The sequence below is a fragment of the Pantherophis guttatus genome, chromosome 8 (genome assembly GCF_059756535.1).
Source record: "Pantherophis guttatus breed Tessera chromosome 8, ASM5975653v1, whole genome shotgun sequence".
NCBI classification, from domain to species: Eukaryota; Metazoa; Chordata; class Lepidosauria; order Squamata; family Colubridae; genus Pantherophis; species Pantherophis guttatus.
This window is the reverse complement of record NC_142070.1, coordinates 58,524,972-58,543,454: the sequence shown is the minus strand read 5'-3', so window position 1 is coordinate 58,543,454 and position 18,483 is coordinate 58,524,972. Positions and strand designations below refer to the sequence as shown.

The 18,483-nt window shown below is 36.9% G+C and overlaps 1 protein-coding gene across 4 annotated transcripts in view; it reads left to right on the top strand.

Moving 5' to 3' along the window:
* PROM1 (prominin 1) overlaps window positions 1–17,426 on the top strand; it is a 257,556-nt gene extending 240,130 nt beyond the window's left edge. For 2 of the 4 annotated variants that reach the window (XM_060690886.2, XM_087875259.1), the window contains 4 exons: window positions 13,581–13,604; window positions 13,945–14,013; window positions 15,748–15,787; window positions 16,470–17,426. In XM_060690886.2, coding sequence (XP_060546869.1) covers window positions 13,581–13,604; window positions 13,945–14,013; window positions 15,748–15,766 — 112 coding nt within the window. In that variant the 3' untranslated portion in view covers window positions 15,767–15,787; window positions 16,470–17,426. The remainder of the gene's footprint in view (window positions 1–13,580; window positions 13,605–13,944; window positions 14,014–15,747; window positions 15,788–16,469) is intronic. The other 2 variants (XM_060690887.2, XM_087875260.1) reach the window with 1 other exon arrangement.
* Window positions 17,427–18,483: the final 1,057 nt, after the last annotated feature.

The following is an 18,483-nucleotide window of genomic DNA, read 5'->3' as shown; positions in this document are numbered from 1 at the left end:
CTTTATAAACTCCCAGTTCAAATTGTCAAAGGCCTTCTGTGCGTCTAAAAAAACTAATGCCACCTCTTTTTCCGGGTGTTCCTCATAATATTCTATCACATCCAGAATCGTCCTTGTGTTATTCCTAATTTGCCTCCCTGGGAGGAACCCATTCTGATCGCTATTGAGAATTCTTATTGAGAATTCTTTTTAATCTTTCCGCTAATATATTCATGTATATTTTATAATCAGTATTGAGAAGTGAAATTGGCCTATAATTCTGTATCAATTTGATATCCGATTCTTCTTTTGGTAAAAGTGTAATATAGGCCTCTCTCCAAGATTCTGGTATTTTGTTTTTCGTTAAGGCCTCATTAAAAATTTGGAGCATTCTTGGGAGTAAAATGTCTTCTAATTCTAAATTTTTGTATAATTCCCCTGGGAATCCGTCCGGGCCCGGAGATTTGTTCTTTTTCAATTTGGCAATTGCAGTCTTTAACTCTGTTAATGTGATCTCTTTGTTCAACATCTCTTTTTCCTCCTCTCCAATCTGTGGCATTCCCTGCTCCAGTAAATATTGTTTTACTTTCTCTTTGGGTATATCTTCTTCTTTATATAAAGACGCATAGAATTCGCGTGCTATTTCCAATTTTTCTTCCTCTTTAGTTGTGATATGGCCTTCGGTGTCTTCTAGTTGGAGAATAATTCCTTTCTCTCTCTCTTTTTTGATTCTGTAGGATAACCACCTTCCTGGCTTGTTGGCATTCTCGAAGTAATATTGTTTTGTTCTCTTAATATTATATGCTAATTTTTCTTGATCTATTATATTTAATTTATGGCGAATGTTCATCCAGTTTTCTTTTGTTGTTTCATTGTCAGGGTTTTGTTGCGCCTCTTTCTCTGCCTTTGCCAGTTCTCCTAGCAATATTCTTTGAGTTTCTCTCCTCCCTTTATTTCTGTATGCTCCGTATGATATCATTAGGCCTCTTAAATAGGCCTTCATCGTGTCCCAGATTATCCCCCGGTCCATTGGTTCTTTTTCATTTTCTTCGAAAAAGATTTCTAACTCCCTCTTGACTTTATCAATATTTTTTTTATCTCGCAGAAATTGTGTATTCATTCTCCATCTTGTGTTTTTTCTCTTATATCTACTTTTCCATCTGATTTCCAGTGGATTGTGGTCTGCCCAGGTATTGGGTAAGATTTCCGCTGACGCAATATCCATGCCCAAGTTCCTGCTTACCCACATCATGTCTATTCTAGACCATGATTTATTGGGGTTAGAATAAAAGGTGTATTGTCTCTTATTTGGGTGTAGTGTTCGCCAGATATCTACAAGGTTTAATTCATCCACTAAGTCGAAGAAAGTTTTTGGTAAATTTTTCCTTATTTTCTTTTGGCCTCTGGGTCTTTTGTGATCTTTGTATGCATCCGCCACTCCGTTGAAATCCCCAATGATGCAGATATTGTTGTTATCCAGTCCTCTTATTATTTCTCTTGTTTTGTTATAAAACTCTTTCAAATTTTTGTTTGGGGCGTAGATCGCTGCTATTAATATTGCCGAATTGCCCCTCTCAATTTCAACAATTAATAATCTACCTTTGGGGTCTGCATATTTCAGTTCTGTCTTCATCTCTTTTCTAATATATAATGCCACCCCTCTCTTTTTCTTCATGGCTAAAGAGGTATAAAGATTCCCCAATTTTTTATGTTCCAAATATTTTATGTGTTCTTGTTTAATGTGTACCTCCTGAAGACAGACTATGTCTGCATTTTGTATAACTAATTTGTTAAAGAAGGTTTTTCTTTTTTTTATGATCGTTAAGTGTGACGAAATGGGGTTGAGGGGTACCCCGGACCGTGAACCAGCTCATGAGTAAACACACTGAGACTGAAATGATTCTGACAGAGGCGTCTTGTGTAAAAATATAATTTACTTTAAAACATTTAAAAAGCACTATGTCTTTAAGAAGACACATTAAAAACAAAGTCTTATCTGGGTATGTGAAACAAGGCTATCTCCCTAGATCCCTCTCCACAATACCGAAACAGTTCACAAAAGAATAAAGCTAGCATGAAGGTAAGCAGCTTCGGCGTCGATACATCATCAAGGCCATCATGGTGGGAGCAGCACGAGCTTCACAGCTGAAAGTCACCTGAAGTAAAAACAGTTCAAACAGCAAACATTGCTTGAAGCTTGTGGGAGGAAGAAGGTCCAGCAACAGCAGTCCCGATGATAGCTTGCGTGCTACAAAACAGCAAAAGGCAAGCATCCGTGGGAGTCTCTCTGTAGCGGCGTCTGGAGTCCTTATCTGCATTCTTCTCCCATCTGCGGCATTGCAACAAGCTTCCTGCAGGAGCTGTGCATTTAGGCCTAGATTAGACTAGGCCCGAGTAGCAAGCAAAAGGTCCTTGCTTATATAGGGAGTTAACCTGCAATTAACTAGGGCGGGGAAGGCTTGCAGGTAATTGCCAACAGCAGATGGCTTGATTAAAACCATACTGTTTGTGAGTAGGCAGATAGCCACAGCAATCCTGGAAACACTCGTGACATTAAGTCCATTTACATTAATCGATAGAATTTTCCAATCGTCCATCCTTGTTGCCTTGTATTGATTTACTTAAATTTGAGGTTGGTATTAGCTCGAACTGCTCTTTGAGGTCTTTGTTTCTTCCCTGCTTCGCTGCTTTCTTTCTCTTCCTTTTCTTTCTCCTCCGTGCTCTCTTTCCCAGTCGGGACCTCTTCTTGGGATCTTCTTTGGGTGAGTTCTTCTTCTGTAGTAGCAGCTTCCAGTTCCTCTTTGCTACTTTGTTCGTCTTCTGACCCTCTCAGTTGGTCAAGGAATTCTTGAGCCTCCACCAGACTATTTATTTTAATTCTCCTCCCTTCTCCTCCATTAGAGTTATCTTATCATTTAACATTTTTCTTGTTTCTTCTGGTATTTTCGGTAAGTCCCTTGTTTCTAAATATTGTTTAATGCTTTCTTCTGAAATATCATCCTGACTGTATAATTTAATTAAAAAGTTTTGGATAATACTTTTTTCCACTTCTGATTGGTACTGAAGATTCCCATCCTCGTCCTGTAATTGTTGTATTAGTTTTTTCATTCTCTCTTTCTTAAGTTTATATGACAACCATCTCCCTGGTTTGTTTGCGTATTCAAAATAATTTTGTTTTATTGTTTTAAGATTGCATATCATTTCTTCTTGTAATGTTAAATTAAATTCATGCTTCACTAAATCTCTTTCTTCTCTGATTTTATTATTCTTTGGTTCTTTTTGCAATAGGCATTCTAATTCTTTAACTTTTTCCTGGAGGGTCTTTTGTTTTTTATTCTTTTCCTTATTTCTTCTCGTGGTGTAGGCTATTGTTAAACCTCTAATATGCGCTTTCGTTGTGTCCCGTAAGTTTTGTAGTGTTATTTGTTCTTTTCGGTTTTCTGTAAAGAAAAATCCAAGTTCTTTTTCCATTGTTTGCGCAAATGGTTTCTCCTTTAATATCCTCTGATTTAATGTCCATCTCAGTTTTTTTTGTCCCTTCCATTTTATTGTTAGTGGATTGTGATCTGCCTATGTATTTGGTAGTGTCTCTGTTTCTTCCATGTCACTAATCAGTTCCGGATTGATCCATGCCATATCAATTCTTGACCAGGAATTATGCAGGTTAGAGAAAAAAGTATATTGTTTCTTCCTTGGATTTAATTCTCTCCATATGTCTCAGAGATTTAACTCTCGCATCATTTCTGTTAACGTATTCAATAATTGTCTTCTTCTTGTTTGTTTTTTGATTCATATAATCTGTTTTATTGTCCACCACAGTGTTGAAATCACCTATAATGCATAAATTATCCCATTCTAGCTCTATTATTTTCTGATGTAATTTATGATAAAATTTCTTCTGATTTGTGTTTGGTGCATAAATTACCGTTAAGATCATTCTTTTTTTGGTTTATTGTTATTTCTATTACTAAAATTCTTCCATCTTCATCTGCATAGAGTTGTTTCGAGTTTAACCATTCTTTTATGTATACTGCTATAGCTCTTTTCTTTTTGGATGACAGTGCCAGATGAAGTTTTCCTAATTTTGCAGATTCTAGAATGCTGCCGTGTTTTTTCATAATATGGACCTCCTGCAAACAAATAATGTCCATATTTTGTCTTTGAAGCTTTATCAATGTTTGTTTTTGTTTTGCCGGGGAATTTAAACCATTGATGTTAAGTGATAACAACTTAATTCCTTCTTCCATCTTACAGTTTGTCGGAAAGTTTTGGTTCTTTTTTTGCTCTCGTCTCCCTTTGTGCTCTTGTCCTGGCTCCTTCCCTTTCATAACGCTCTATTTCCCTCCTTTCTCTTATGTTTTGTTCAGATATTTTCTTTTCTGAAATTTGATCTTGACTTTTATTGTCTAGTTCCTCCCTATTATCTTGTTCTTCTTCTCCTATTATATAATGTTCATAGAACACTTGTGCCTTGTCCAGGGTGTCTATTCAGAATTTCTTGTCTTGCCACGTAATTAACATATCCTCCAGTATGAGCCATCTGAATAATACTTTGTACTTAACTAATTGTGACAATAAAAAATGGTAGTCCCTTCTTTGTTCTCTTAATCTCCTTGGTACTTGCTTCAAAGTTAAAATTTCTTTACCCTTATAGATTAATGGTTCCTCTCTCATCTTACTGTAGACCTCGTCCCTAACTGTTTTTCTTGTAAATCTTATATGGACTTAATTAATTTAATTTAATTAATTAAATTTATATGCCGCCCCTCTCCGAAGACCCAGGACTTTCCTGGGTAGTTTGTGGGGACGTGCGTAATTGCTATGAATCCTATATGCTTCATCAATATCGTTTTGAACTTCCTGTGCACTTTTCTGCAGTGGATCAGCTAGTAATTCTGCCAACAAAGTTGGGAGATCTTCCTCTTTGCTTTCTACTATGTTTTGAAATCGTAGGAAAAATGCTGATTTCTCCAATTCCATGTGTGTTATTGCCTCCTCCAGATTTCTGTTTACCACCATCAATTTCACTTCCGTCTCCTCCAATTTTTTCTCTGTTTGTTCTGTTCTAGTTTCTATTGTCTTTATCTTCTGTTCATTTCTAGCTATCATCTCTTGTATTGTACCAATTTTGTCATCTAATTTGTGGATGTCTCCTTTTACCTTTCCCATTTCATTCTTTATTTCTTCGTGGTTTCTCATGATTGTTTTCTGCATCTTCATCATTGTTTCTTGAACCATCAGTAATCGATGGTTGCACACTTTGTAGATTCTGTGAAGAGCCTGATTTCTCACTGCCTAGCATACTTTCCACTGAGCGTTGTCGCGATGGGGTGGCTATCATTGAAGTTGTTTTCCTATTTTCGTGACCATTGTCATCATATTTGTCATTTTTAATGTTTTAAAAAAATGTTTCCAAAATACCATATAGTATGATTCCACTCCTTTTATCTCCATCACTCACCTAATTTTTCATTCTTAATCTAGTTATTCTAATTTATTCTAGAGAGATAAATAAAACTAATATAAATATAGAGCTATTCTACAAACATAAAGATAATTACTTTAAATACTGTAGATTATAGGGTTTTTAATGGTCTAGAGAATCCAAACTTAAATATAGCTAGAAGATATCTATAATTCTCTATTTAGGTTATTAGTCTCTAAATATAGTAGTACATGGTTAAGTTCATCTATTTCTACACAGTATATTATGAACGTCAAATATTTTTTAAATTTCCTTAATCTAATTTTTTATATTGCATATATCAAACTATAAATATATGAAGTTCTTCTTCCAATCCTATATGTACTATTAAATAGATATATAAATATAACAATAAAATAAAGTAAAAATAGATCCAATAATATAGAGATTGTATCAATTAATATATGGATGTATATAAATATTTAGGTATAAATGTAAAAATAAATAACAAGTATATATAGTCACTATTCACTTATCATCCTTTCTAGATTTACTGTTAATAAATATATTCCATTGTCAGTTTATGTCTTATTTATAAAAAAGTCTCTTCTAAAATTTCTGGTATGTACTGTCTCCACAGAAAAAGTCCATCTCTTTTAGTGTCCAATTTGGTGAGTGTTTCTTTAAATCCAAAATGTCTCCCTTCTATTTAGCTCAGTCACTGTTATTTCTCCAACTGGCTTTCCTTCCAAACCTCGTATTTTATCCCAATCTTAGTCAAAATTTGTCATTTATCATTAAACTCTTCACAGGGTGTCCTATCAGAACTCTCCTTCCCACCTTCCATGCAGTCAGTCTTTTTCTTTATTGTCTGTCGCCTTGTCTCCACTCTCACCACTAAATCGCCGCTTTTTTACCTTCTCGGAGACTCATTCTGCAGCTATTTACATTTATTCAAAATCATTGAGAGTCCCATTTCAGTCTCTTTCTCGTCCCTCCTCACCGATGTTTCAGGCTGCTTTACCACTTTTTTTTTCTTCCTACTCAGTCAGCTCATCACACCTCCAGATCTGCCATTAAGGTCAATTTCTTTCACGTCTGATCTGAGGGTTTCCTCTTGTTATTTTGGGAGATCACACCTCTCGCCGCCAACTCTGAGGAGTCCTCTCTATACCGTTGCTACCTCCGAGAATCAACTTCGCCCTTGGGGCCTCAAAATCACGAAACTTCAGGAAAAACCTGAACTATTTTAATTAGGTATAGTATCAGCTAAACATGATAAGAAAAGTATGTATTTAATATTGCACATCTTGACAGCAGTGAGGATTGTATTTGCGCAATGCTGAAAAAATGAAGAAACACCACGAGATGAAGAAATAATTAAGAAGAAACTAGAGTGTGCAGAAATGGACAGACTGACATTAAAAATGAAACAGAAAGAAGATACAGAATATTATCAAAATGGAATCTATTTTATCAGTGGTTGGAAAAAAGGGGTGAAGATTAAGAATGTAATATGTATTGTTAAGCAAATTAAATACCCAGACAATACAATGTTTATTAAGCACTAAGAAATGTAATTAATAAAAAATTAATTTTTAAAAAATCTAGTCCTTAATGGAAGTACATCTACAGGTGAAACTCAAAAAATTAGAATATTGTGCAAAAGTTCATTTATTTCAGTAATGCAACTTAAAAGGTGAAACTAATATATGAGATAGACTCATTACATGCAAAGCGAGATAGTTCAAGCCTTGATTTGTCATACTTTTGATGATTATGGTTTACAGCTCATGAAAACCCCAAATTCACAATCTCAGAAAATTAGAATATTGTGAAAAGGTTCAATATTCTAGGCTCAAAGTGTCCCACTCTAATCAGCTGATTAAGCCATAACACCTGCAAAGGGTTCCTGAGCTTTAAATGGTCTCTCAGTCTGGTTCAGTAGGAATCACAATCATGGGAAAGACTGCTGACCTGACAGTTGTGCAGAAAACCATCATTTACACTCTCCATAAGGAGGGAAAGCCTCAAAAGGTAATTGCAAAAGAAGTTGGATGTTCCCAAAGCGCTGTATCAATGCACATTAATAGAAAGTTATGTGGAAGGGAAAAGTGTGGAAGAAAAAGGTGCACAAGCAGCAGGGATGACCACAGCCTGGAGAGGATTGTCAGGAAAAGGCCATTCAAAAGTGTTGGGGACTTTCACAAGGAGTGGACTGAGGCTGGAGTCAGTGCATCAAGAGCTATTACACACAGACGGATCCTGGACATGGGCTTCAAATGTCGTATTCCTCTTGTCAAGCCGCTCCTGAACAACAAACAATGTCAGAAGCGTCTTACTTGGACTAAAGAAAAAAAGAACTGGTCTGTTGCTCAGTGGTCCAAAGTCCTCTTTTCTGATGAGAGCAACTTTTGCATCTCATTTGGAAACCAAGGACCCAGAGTTTGGAGGAAGAATGGAGAAGCACACACTGCAAGATGCTTGAAGTCCAATGTGAAATTTCCAGTCTGTGTTGATTTGGGGAGCCATGTCATCTGCTGGTGTTGGTCCACTGTGCTTCATTAAGTCCAGGGTCAACACAGCCGTCTACCAGGAGATTTTGGAGCACTTCATGCTTCCTTCTGCAGACGAGCTTTATGGGGATGCTGACTTCATTTTCCAGCAGGACTTGGCACCTGCCCACACTGCCAAAAGTACCAAAACCTGGTTCAATGACCATGGGATTATTGTGGTTGATTGGCCAGCAAACTTGCCTGACCTGAACCCTATAGAGAATCTATGGGGCATTGCCAAGAGAAAGATGAGAGACATGAGACCGAACAATGCAGAAGAGCTGAAGGCCACTATTGAAGCATCCTGGTCTTCCATAAAACCTCAGCAGTGCCACAGGCTGATAGCATCCATGCCACTCCACATTGAGGCAGTAATTGATGCAAAAGGGGCCCAAACCAAGTACTGAGTATATATGCATGCTTATACTTTTCAGAGGTCCGATATTGTTCTATGTACAATCCTTGTTTTATTTATTTCATGTAATATTCTAATTTTCTGAGATTGTGAATTTGGGGTTTTCGTGAGCTGTAAGCCATAATCATCAAAATTATGACAAATCAAGGCTTGAACTATCTCGTTTTGCATATAATGAGTCTATCTCATATATTAGTTTCACCTTTTAAGTTGCATTACTGAAATAAATGAACTTTTACACGATATTCTAATTTTTTGAGTTTCACCTGTATATGAAGGGAAGTAAAAACAGTGGAGTATTGCAAGGTTCTACCATAGGCCTAATACTTTTTAATATCTTCATAAACAATTTAGATGAGGGAATAGAAAGGGAACTCAACAAATTTGCAGACATCAAGCTGGAAGGAATAGGCAACACTCCAGAAGATAGTCTCAAGATCCAGAAGAATGTTGACAGGCTTGAATCCTGGTCCCTATTTAACAAAATGAAATTCAATGGTAAAAAAAGTAAAGTTTTATACTTAGGCAAGAAAAACCAAATGTAAGGTATGGAATAGGTGGAACCTGGCTCAATAACAGTAACTGTGAGAGGGATCTTGGAGTCCTAGCAGACAATTACTTAAATATGAGCCAGCAGTGTGCTGCAGCCACCAAAAAAGCCAATGGAATATTAGGTTGCATTAACAGCTAGAATCAAGATCATGTGAAGTATGAAGTAGCATGTTAGTACCACTTTATAACAAATTGGTAAGACTACCCTTGGAATACTGCATCTAGTTTTGGTCACTACAATATAAACCACATGTTGAGACTCTGGAAAGAGTGCAGAGAAGAGCAACAGAGATGCTTAAGGGGCTGGAGTCTAAAACATATGAAGAATGGTTGCAGGAATTGGGTATGTCTAGACTAGTGAAAAAAAGGACTAGGGGTGACATGATAGCAATGTTCCAATATTTGAGGGACTGCCACAAAGAAAAGGAGATCAACCTGTTTTCCAAAGCACCAAAGACAGGACAAGAAACAATGGATGGAAACTAATTAAGGAGAAAAGCAACCTAGAGCTAAGGAGAAATTTCCTGACAGAACAATTAACCAGTGGAATGCATTGTCTTCAGAAGTTGTGGGTGCTCCATCGCTGGATGTTTTTAAGAAAAGATTGGACTGCCATCTGTTCAGAATAGTATAGGGCCGTGATGGCGAACCTATGGCATGCATGCCCAAAGTGGCACACGAAGCCCTGTCACCCGGCAAGCGCAGCCTTGCCTGATTGTTTTCCGGGTTTCTGGCGCAATGCATGCATGACGATCAGTTGCTCTTTGCGCATGCATCAGTGCCGAAAACCGGTGTGCACATGCACGCTGGCCAGCTGATTGTCGGGTACACATGCGTTCTATGAGCACATGTGTGTACGTGTGACATTTCCGTGTGACCTTTTTAGCACTCGGTATTGAAAAGGTTCGCCATCACTGGTATAGGGTCTCCTGCTTGAGTAGGGGGTTGGATTACAAGACTTCCAATGTTTCTTTCTGTTCTGTTCTGTTCTGTTCTGTTCTGACCGATTTTTTTTTTAAAGTTTTATTGGATTTTTATTTTTAAATATACATGAACAGTGTGGCCTCTGGGTATAATTCATTTTGATACAAACAGCGATGATGATGATAATGATGATGACGATGATGATGATGATAATAACGCTTGGGAAGTGTTCGACTAGTGATTTGAGATACAAAATCCAGCATGGTTATCTTGTTTGCTGTGTATACTGTTAAGTTTGTGAATAATAATAATAATAATAATAATAATAATAATAATAATAATAATAATAATAATAGTTGTTACATTAGTCAAACTTATATAATCCTAGTATTGATATACATAATTGTTGTAGAGTAGTTATTCAATATTTCAATGTTCCATTTTAATGCCAATGATGATATTAAGCATACATAGTAATACCATCTTTCAACCTCTAATCTTTCCATCTAATTATTACTTATACTCTATTATATAAAAATTATATCTGCTAATATTCCCCCTATTTCTTATTTGTAGCTCTATTCTAACTTCTAGTCAGGCCATCGTTACTAATCCTAGTGCTAATACACTTGTTTATATTAAGACATAGTCCTTCATTATTTGGTTGTTCAAAGTCACAGTACACCATTCACGTACCAGTCATCCTATTATTTAAACATAACTAATAATACCATCTTTCAACCTCCAAACTTTCCACCTAACCATTGCTTTATATAAAGGTGTGTATTCTTATTTCTACATCTCTTCTACTTTTTAATCAGGCCATCATTATATTAGAAAAAAAGAAGAAGAAAGTAATAACTCCTTTCTTGCCTGTTTTAATACTTCAATTCTTATTTGTTTTTTGGCTTGCTTCCCATACTCCTCTCTTGGATCTTTGTCTCTATTAGCATCTATGTCTTCACCATTCAGTCTGAATATTTCTGCCATCTCTATCCTTGTAAACTGCCACGTCTCCAGAGTGTCCACCCAAACCCCTATCTCCCTTTCAAAAGTATCTTCCAGGTTATCCGATTCCATTTTTAAATCTCTTAAAGTACTTTTCCCTTGGTTTATTTCATCAGTCATTTTTATCTTTATCGTCTTCTCCTTCTCATCTTCTTGCTTTGTTTGCTGGTTTGTCTGTTCTATCTTTTCCTCCATTCTTTCTGCTGTCTCCTCTCTTTCCCGGGATCTTTGATCTTCATTCATTATCAGTTGTAGCATATTTTCTATTTTCCCATGTATGTCTTGCATTAGATTCTTTATCTCTCTGTGATCCTTTGTCATAGTACCCCTAATGCTTTGAAGCATCAATGCCATTTCTCTTGAAATCTCACTCATTTTCCCCTGATGGAGCATCTTGTCTTATTTTAATAAGTCCTGCTCTTACTCAAGTCCAAAAACAATATATTCAAGTCCAATGTAAGTCCATGAAAATTCAATAATCATAGTTCTTTACATCTCAGGATTATTAATCAGTTCCATTTAAGTAGTCCAGGCAGCTTCCACAAATCAAGTGTTACTTTACTTTACTTTACTTTACTTTACTTTACTTTACTTTACTTTACTTTACCTTACCTTACCTTACCTTACCTTACCTTACCTTACCTTACCTTTAACTTTAACTTTAACTTTAACTTTAACTTTAACTTTACTTTACTTTTTTATTCTCACAATAGAGTCTCCAGTAATCATAAAATAGATAGTTATAGAACAGTAAGTATCATCACAGTCCTCCAGATGAATGTTGTTTAGTTCTCTTATCAAGAATTTTCCCAGTCTTGTAGGGGTATGGTATATTTTCCATTCACCAGTAGATGGCGGACTCAGCTTAGGTTTCAGTGTTATTTCAAGTCTGATAAATTGATTAATCCAAATTTAGTTCAATTTATGGAAGCAAAGTCAGCTATTCAAGTAGATAGTTCCAGCATTTTATAATGCCTTTCCAAAACAACGTCTATCCAGTTTAAAAATCCAATTTTCTATGTTTTAAAAGGTCTTTAGCTTTTCTCCCCTTAGTTCCTTTCTTTCAGGTCTAGGATTTTTCTCTCTATCATTGTTCGCCACTTTAAGAAATAGTTCTAAGAATCTCTTTTCCTGGATTTTCCTTTTTTTTTTTTTCCTTTTAAGGTTAGGGTCTAAATAAAAAAGAAATCTTCTCACCCAGCTCCAGTCACTGTTCATCTACACCACTCCTGCACATTTCTTTGTTGCCTCAGCTGTCCCAGCTTCGTGGCAGCCATGATGGCTGCCTCTTCTCCTCATCATGGATCCGAGGGAAGAAATCCTGGGTCAAGCAGGAGAGTTGCTGCTCTCTGTGACCTGCAGGGTATGCCTCTTTTCTTCACCACTCCTACAGGGTGGCTATAGCTCCTTTTGGAGCCTTGCAACAGGAAGAACTCGGTGCGGGAGCACAGAGACCTGCTCCTCACATCTTGCCATGATGTCAGCTGGAAGTCCCGAGGGCGGAGATTCTTTAAAAACCTATAAAAATGTGCCTCTTTTGACATCTCAAGTTCCTCCTTGCAATGGATGATGAGCATTATAACAAAAAAAAAGGGAAAAAAGACAATAACACATTCTGGAGGTATACTGTAGATTGACATCCAAAGGTATTTAAGCTTTGTGTGTTTTAGCACTATCGCTCTCTCACATCCACCCCCTAATGAAAAAATCCTATAGAACTGTAGTTTTTCAGGAATGCAGCTGTTCTTGGGGAATACTAAGAATGCCAGGGTCCATACATTTTTTTGTTTCTGTTGATCCTCAAAGGAGCAATGAGGATAAACAGAGTTGGTAGGGAAGGCACATTTTGCAGAATCTCCTTCCCAGCATCAGTGCTCTGATATATACAAGGGCACAGGTAAAGCCACTGCTGCAAGTTGAAATTGGGGACAATTCTTGTCATCTTTCTGAGAACTGCAGGGAAAGTAGGTTGGAGAACCCTGCAAGAACAGCCACAATGCAACAGGATCGCACATGGAACCAAAACTGCTATATTTGCTAGGAATATATTTGCAAGGTGTGGCCAAAACAATCAGAATGGCAGGCACAAACAAGATGGCAGCCACAGCAAAAAGATGGTGAGAAGCCCGGAAGCTAAATTCTACACAGACCAGTTGAAGGAACTTGGCATGATTAGTCTTAAGAAGAGAAGGCTGAGGGGAGGCATAATAGCAGCCATCCAAAATTTGAAGGGTCAGCACAGGAAAAAGCATGTGATTTATTCTCCAGAATAAATGTAATAAATAATTTTTAAAACTACCAGCTCTTTAATAGGCCCATTATGTCTGCCATGTTGATTTTTTTTGGCTACATCTTGAAATTATTCCTGATATTTATTTCCATATTTTCCTTGCCATAGCTCTCAATTTATGTCCTGTTCTGCATAATAGGATTTCTCTTTTTTCATCTTGCAGTTCATCTGTCTCAGGGATTTGGCACATTATGATAGCTGTTTTTACTGAGTTTTCACTAGTCTCTACTTTTCCTTTTATAAACCATTTTTGTAGGTTTATCCAGTGCCTTTTCCAATCTCCCCCGCCCCCTTTTATTCTCATTTGTTTCTTTAGATGAAGATTGTGTTTATATCACACTCTTGCTATAAGAGCAAAAAAAATACTGCTATGCCAAATATTCTCTTCGACAAATAATGTGATAATTCTTTTTTTTCTTATTATTTTTGTAGTGTTGAAACTATGCCCATGAAAAAGTAAGAAAGCTTTATTAATCATATGGCATGTAAAGTGGGAGTGGTTGTGATTTTGTTTTGTTATGGACTTTTGGCATTTTCAAACATACCATATTTGGATTGTTGATTTTTTTTTCTCTATATCACTGCCTTTTTGATCTACATACATAGCTACAAAATTTTACGTTCAAAATATCTCGACATGGAACATTCTGTAGAATTCCCTTCCATTTCATAGAGTTCACAGGCTCATCATTTCAAATAATGCCTTTTTTAATTACCATCTTTGTAACTGCAATTTGAATTAAATTACATTTTATCATTAACCCACTCCTTTCCTCATGTTTTTATTTTATTACAGTTTGGAAAATGGTAATATTGGTTATCATAAAGAGCAATTATATGGTATACACAATCCAGTTATGACAAGGTAAACCAAGTTTAAAACTGCCCACCTTTTAAGTGTTCTTAGTATTTCTTGTATTATTCATATACATTTCTGCACATTTTAAAGTCCATATCATTTCTTTTTACATGATTTTTCCTTGACTATGTTTTTTCACATATCCTATAAAAATATAATTTTAATAGTGAAATTGATTACTTAGCAAGTGCTCTTATTTTAAAACAATTTTTTTCAAAACATTTGTTTGAAGTTGAAAAGCATTACAAATATTTCTTTACCAAAAAAAGCCATAGTAGTTCGAATTATATATAAATTAAATAGCAATGTACATATACCATTATTTGATTTAAAAAACTTCTTATCATTTTAAAAATAAAGCTATACATACATACATACACATATATACATACATATGCATATACATAAACCAAAGAACAAAAATGTAGGAAATATTAGGAGAAATATTAAAAACAAAAACTATTGTAAACTAAACAAGGAAATAAAATATACATTAGTTCCTAAATTATATTTATCATATAAAAGCCGGTGTATAAATAAGTAGACATTAGACTATAAAAGTTATATTTCTTCTCTTATTTCCATATTATGATCCCATTTTTAAACAAGGAATTAAACTAGACAGGTTCATATTATCCTGGCTAATAACCCAGCTGATTCCAAGGGTGAGAGTCGACAAATTTCATGGTAGCCAACATTTAGTCTAGGATACCATTATTCTTTGATGAGCATCTGATCAGGCTTCTTGCCACAGTCCAATGGCCAAACCTGAAGTTTAAAGTTTAGGTGATCCAATGGCAATATATGCTAAGTGCTTTATAGAGTGAAAGATTCCAAGCTTTTGGAATATATTTTAAGAAAACATTAACTTTTTTTGACCTTAAGTCCCTTTTAGTTTCCCCTAGCAACAATGACTAACCAATTGCAATATCTCTAACATGTTCCCCAAAGTTCCTCCAGCACAGATATGCTGAGAACCAGCTTTTTAAAGTAAAGCAAAGTTCCACAAGAATATTTGCTAAGGAACTAGGGGAAAGGTTGAAAAACAGCAGAAGACCATCCTACTACACAATTGTATTGGACAATTTTGCACTTAGATGCCAATTTCTAAAATTGAGAAGGTCTGTCCAGAATTCTTCAAACTCCAAATCTACTTCCCTCACAAATCATCAGTATTTCTAATTTTAAAAATTAATAGAAATTGAAAACCCATAAGTGAAAACTTGTCCTCTGTAGGGATATTGACATGGAAATCTGTTGAAAGCATGTTAGAAAATCAATTAGCATTATTTCAAGCATCCATTTCCTTTCATCTTTCCATAGTCAGAAATCGTACCATGGACATCTGTGCTGAAGGAACTTTGAGGCACATTGGGGAGATATTGCAAAGACAGCTCTTGAACTCCTTTTCCCCAGTTCTTCATACCAGGGCTTTATAACCTTCACTCTCTTTCTCTAGTTATTCCTTATCTTCTTTTCCAATCTGCATATTCTCACTTCTTAGTGGATTATAAAAAGCTTTATATTTTTGTTCATGAAAAAAAGTCAAGGCCTCAATGTCCTGGTGCCTTTTGTGATCACAAATGCATGACCTCATTCCCAACCTAGGAACTGGAATAAAACTGGGTAATAAAGCTCCTTTTCACTTTTCAGTTTCTATATTGTATTGTTCCTGACTTATCATATTTATGTAGTTATCTCCACACAGATTTATATTTTTGTGGATTTTCCCCCTCTTAGCTCTGTGGAACAGTGGTAACTCAGACTGGAACTATTAACCGTAAGTTGCATGGCTTATTTATCTGTTTAAATTTGATGGCCTTAAAAAGTGGACATCTGGGTTCATGTAAATGCTAACAAAGATGAAAATGTTGAGGGGCAAGGCTTTCCAAATGGTTTTCAATTCTTAATAGTGGTGGCCATTTTCACTTGTGTGTGTATTTTCATTTCATGTATGTGTATGTGCACTGGGAAGCTCAGGGCCACCTGCATAAGTTCCAGATGGAGGAAGAAGAGAGTGTCTTAGAATTTACCTTCCTGTTGGAGAGGCATTGGGGGATGACAATGACAATGAGGATAATCTCCACAGCCTAAGACTCAGCCAGCCCATTTTTAGACCTGCTTTTTTTTTGCATTGGCTTTGTGTGCCAACTTTGGCTCTAAACAGTTCAGTTTTCAGAGAGATCATGCTGATGGATGGACAGACAGATGGATAAGCCTAGGCCTCTTGATATATATTTTTTTCAATCTTCTGTTATATTAGAAAGATTAAAAGCCCCCCTCAGAGGCATCTTGTCATGGACGCCTCTGCCATTTTCCCTATTCCTGACTCTAAACATGATTGTACCCCAGTCCAGTTATGCTCATGTTTCCACCGTCACAGGAAAGCGATTTCACCTCTGTTCTCTTGTAATGGGACAATCCTAAAAGCTCTGAATTCTGTCTTGTGACTTTCTTTCCAGCTTCTGGAAACAACAGTTTCTCCTCAAGGAAAGCTAAGCTGAACCATCATGTTTGAAGATAGCACAGCAAACTGATCTTGCATAAAAAAAGAATTACTGAATCTTTGGTCATAAAGTGAAGGCAGGTTAATGGCAATTGGGCCACCTGGCCTCGGTTTTGCTGCCAAGAAACCATTAAAACTGTTATGGGCTTTGTTCTTGTTTCATAAAATAATTTTCATTTTTTTTTCTTGTACCATATAAATGAAATGAAACAGGTCTAAATGGATATTGTCCTCATTTTATTTTATTTTTGCTTCACCTGAATTGTTTGTTCAAAATGAATTAGATTCTTCTTAAAATATCCAATGATGTTTGTACGCTATATAAAAATATGTTTACATGAAAAATTATTTGAATACAGAGACTTTTGTACCTGAGTTTTTTACAGCTGTCTCGCAACAGACTTTTAAACAACATTTGTTATCTTTCATAAGTAACCTGTTCAGTGTTCAACATTTCTCTGGTGCTGTTAAAAATGAAGGGGAAAAAAAAGCAAGTATGGAACTATGGATCCTGTCTTGTGCTGTTTTCAGAAATATGAATGTAAATGAAGTAAATCACTTTTTCTGAATTCTTATTTAAGACAGTATTCTTATTTAAGCTGAAACATATATCTATGTGAGGAGAGCAATATATGATTTGCTTGTCTCTGAACACACAGATAGACAAATAAGCAGTGGAGATCTTTTGTAATATGAGAAGAGATATTCCCAAAAAATCTATCTGAAGCTTCAGTAAAGTGATTAGATGCACCAGAAGACAACCACTGACTCATTTTGGTGAAATATTGTAAATCTCCACTATGTTCCCAATGTGAATAAGTCTGATTCTCCTATCATTTCTCAATCACGGAAGCTATGTTGAGCTTGAATTTGTGATACTATGTTTCCCCGAAAATAAGCCCTATCCCAAAAATAAGCCCTACCATGTTTTTAAGCATGTGCCCAATATAAGCCCTACCCCCAAAATAAGCCCCACTTAAGCGCCTGTGCAGCCGGCTTGCTGCCCATTCCATCTGGCTGGTTGTGCAGCAGTTGCGAGGGAAGGCGGGGGGGAGCTGCCCCACACACCCTGTACCAGCTTACCTCAGAGCCCTCGCAGCCAGGCTATCTATGCCCCAACACCTGCCTTGCCTCATGGTGGTGGCTCCGCCATGCCTGTCCAGCAGGGCCTTGTGTGGCCGCCAGCCCACTTCTTCTGCTTGCTTGTGCAGACACAATAGAGTAGGGTGCTGAGCGATGTGTTGGTGCCGTGGCTGTGAGGCAAGGCAGGTGTCCGGGTGTGGATGGCCTGGTAAACCGGTGTGGGGCACATGGGGAAGCTCCAACCCTCCACCTCGCCTTGTGGCCATGGCATCACCACATCACTCAGCGTCCTGCTCCATTGCGGCCATGTGAACAAGCAGAAAAAGTGTGCCGGCAGCCACACAAGGTCCTGGATGGTGCTGTTGGAGCCACCACTGCAAGGTGAGGCTGGTATTGGGACATAGGTGGCCTGGCTGCAGGGGCCCTAAGGTAAGCTGGTGCGAGGTGTGTGGGGCAGCTCCATCCCTGCCTCGCGGCAGCAGCACTAGCATGCCACACAGCCTCCTGTCCAACCGTGAGCAAGCAGAAGAAGTGGGCCTCCCATATACATGGGGGGGGAATAAGACATCCCCCAAAATAAGCCCTAGTGCTTATTTTGGAGCTGAAAAGAAAATAAGGCTAGGTCTTATTTTTGGGAAAACACGGTATTTAAAGGAAAAGCTTCAGAAAATCTCAGAGCTGCTTTACAGTGGCTGACATTGCCAAAGATGTGACTCTTATTTTCCACTGTGTAAAGTAATAAACTGTGATGCAACATTGTTTTTGAACAATGGAACGGAGTATGAATGATTTGTACAATTATGAAGAGGGACAGTACTACTAAATGACAATTTCTTCATGTTCTTTCTGCAATTGTCATTTAGTAGTACTAATGATACTAGTTAGTA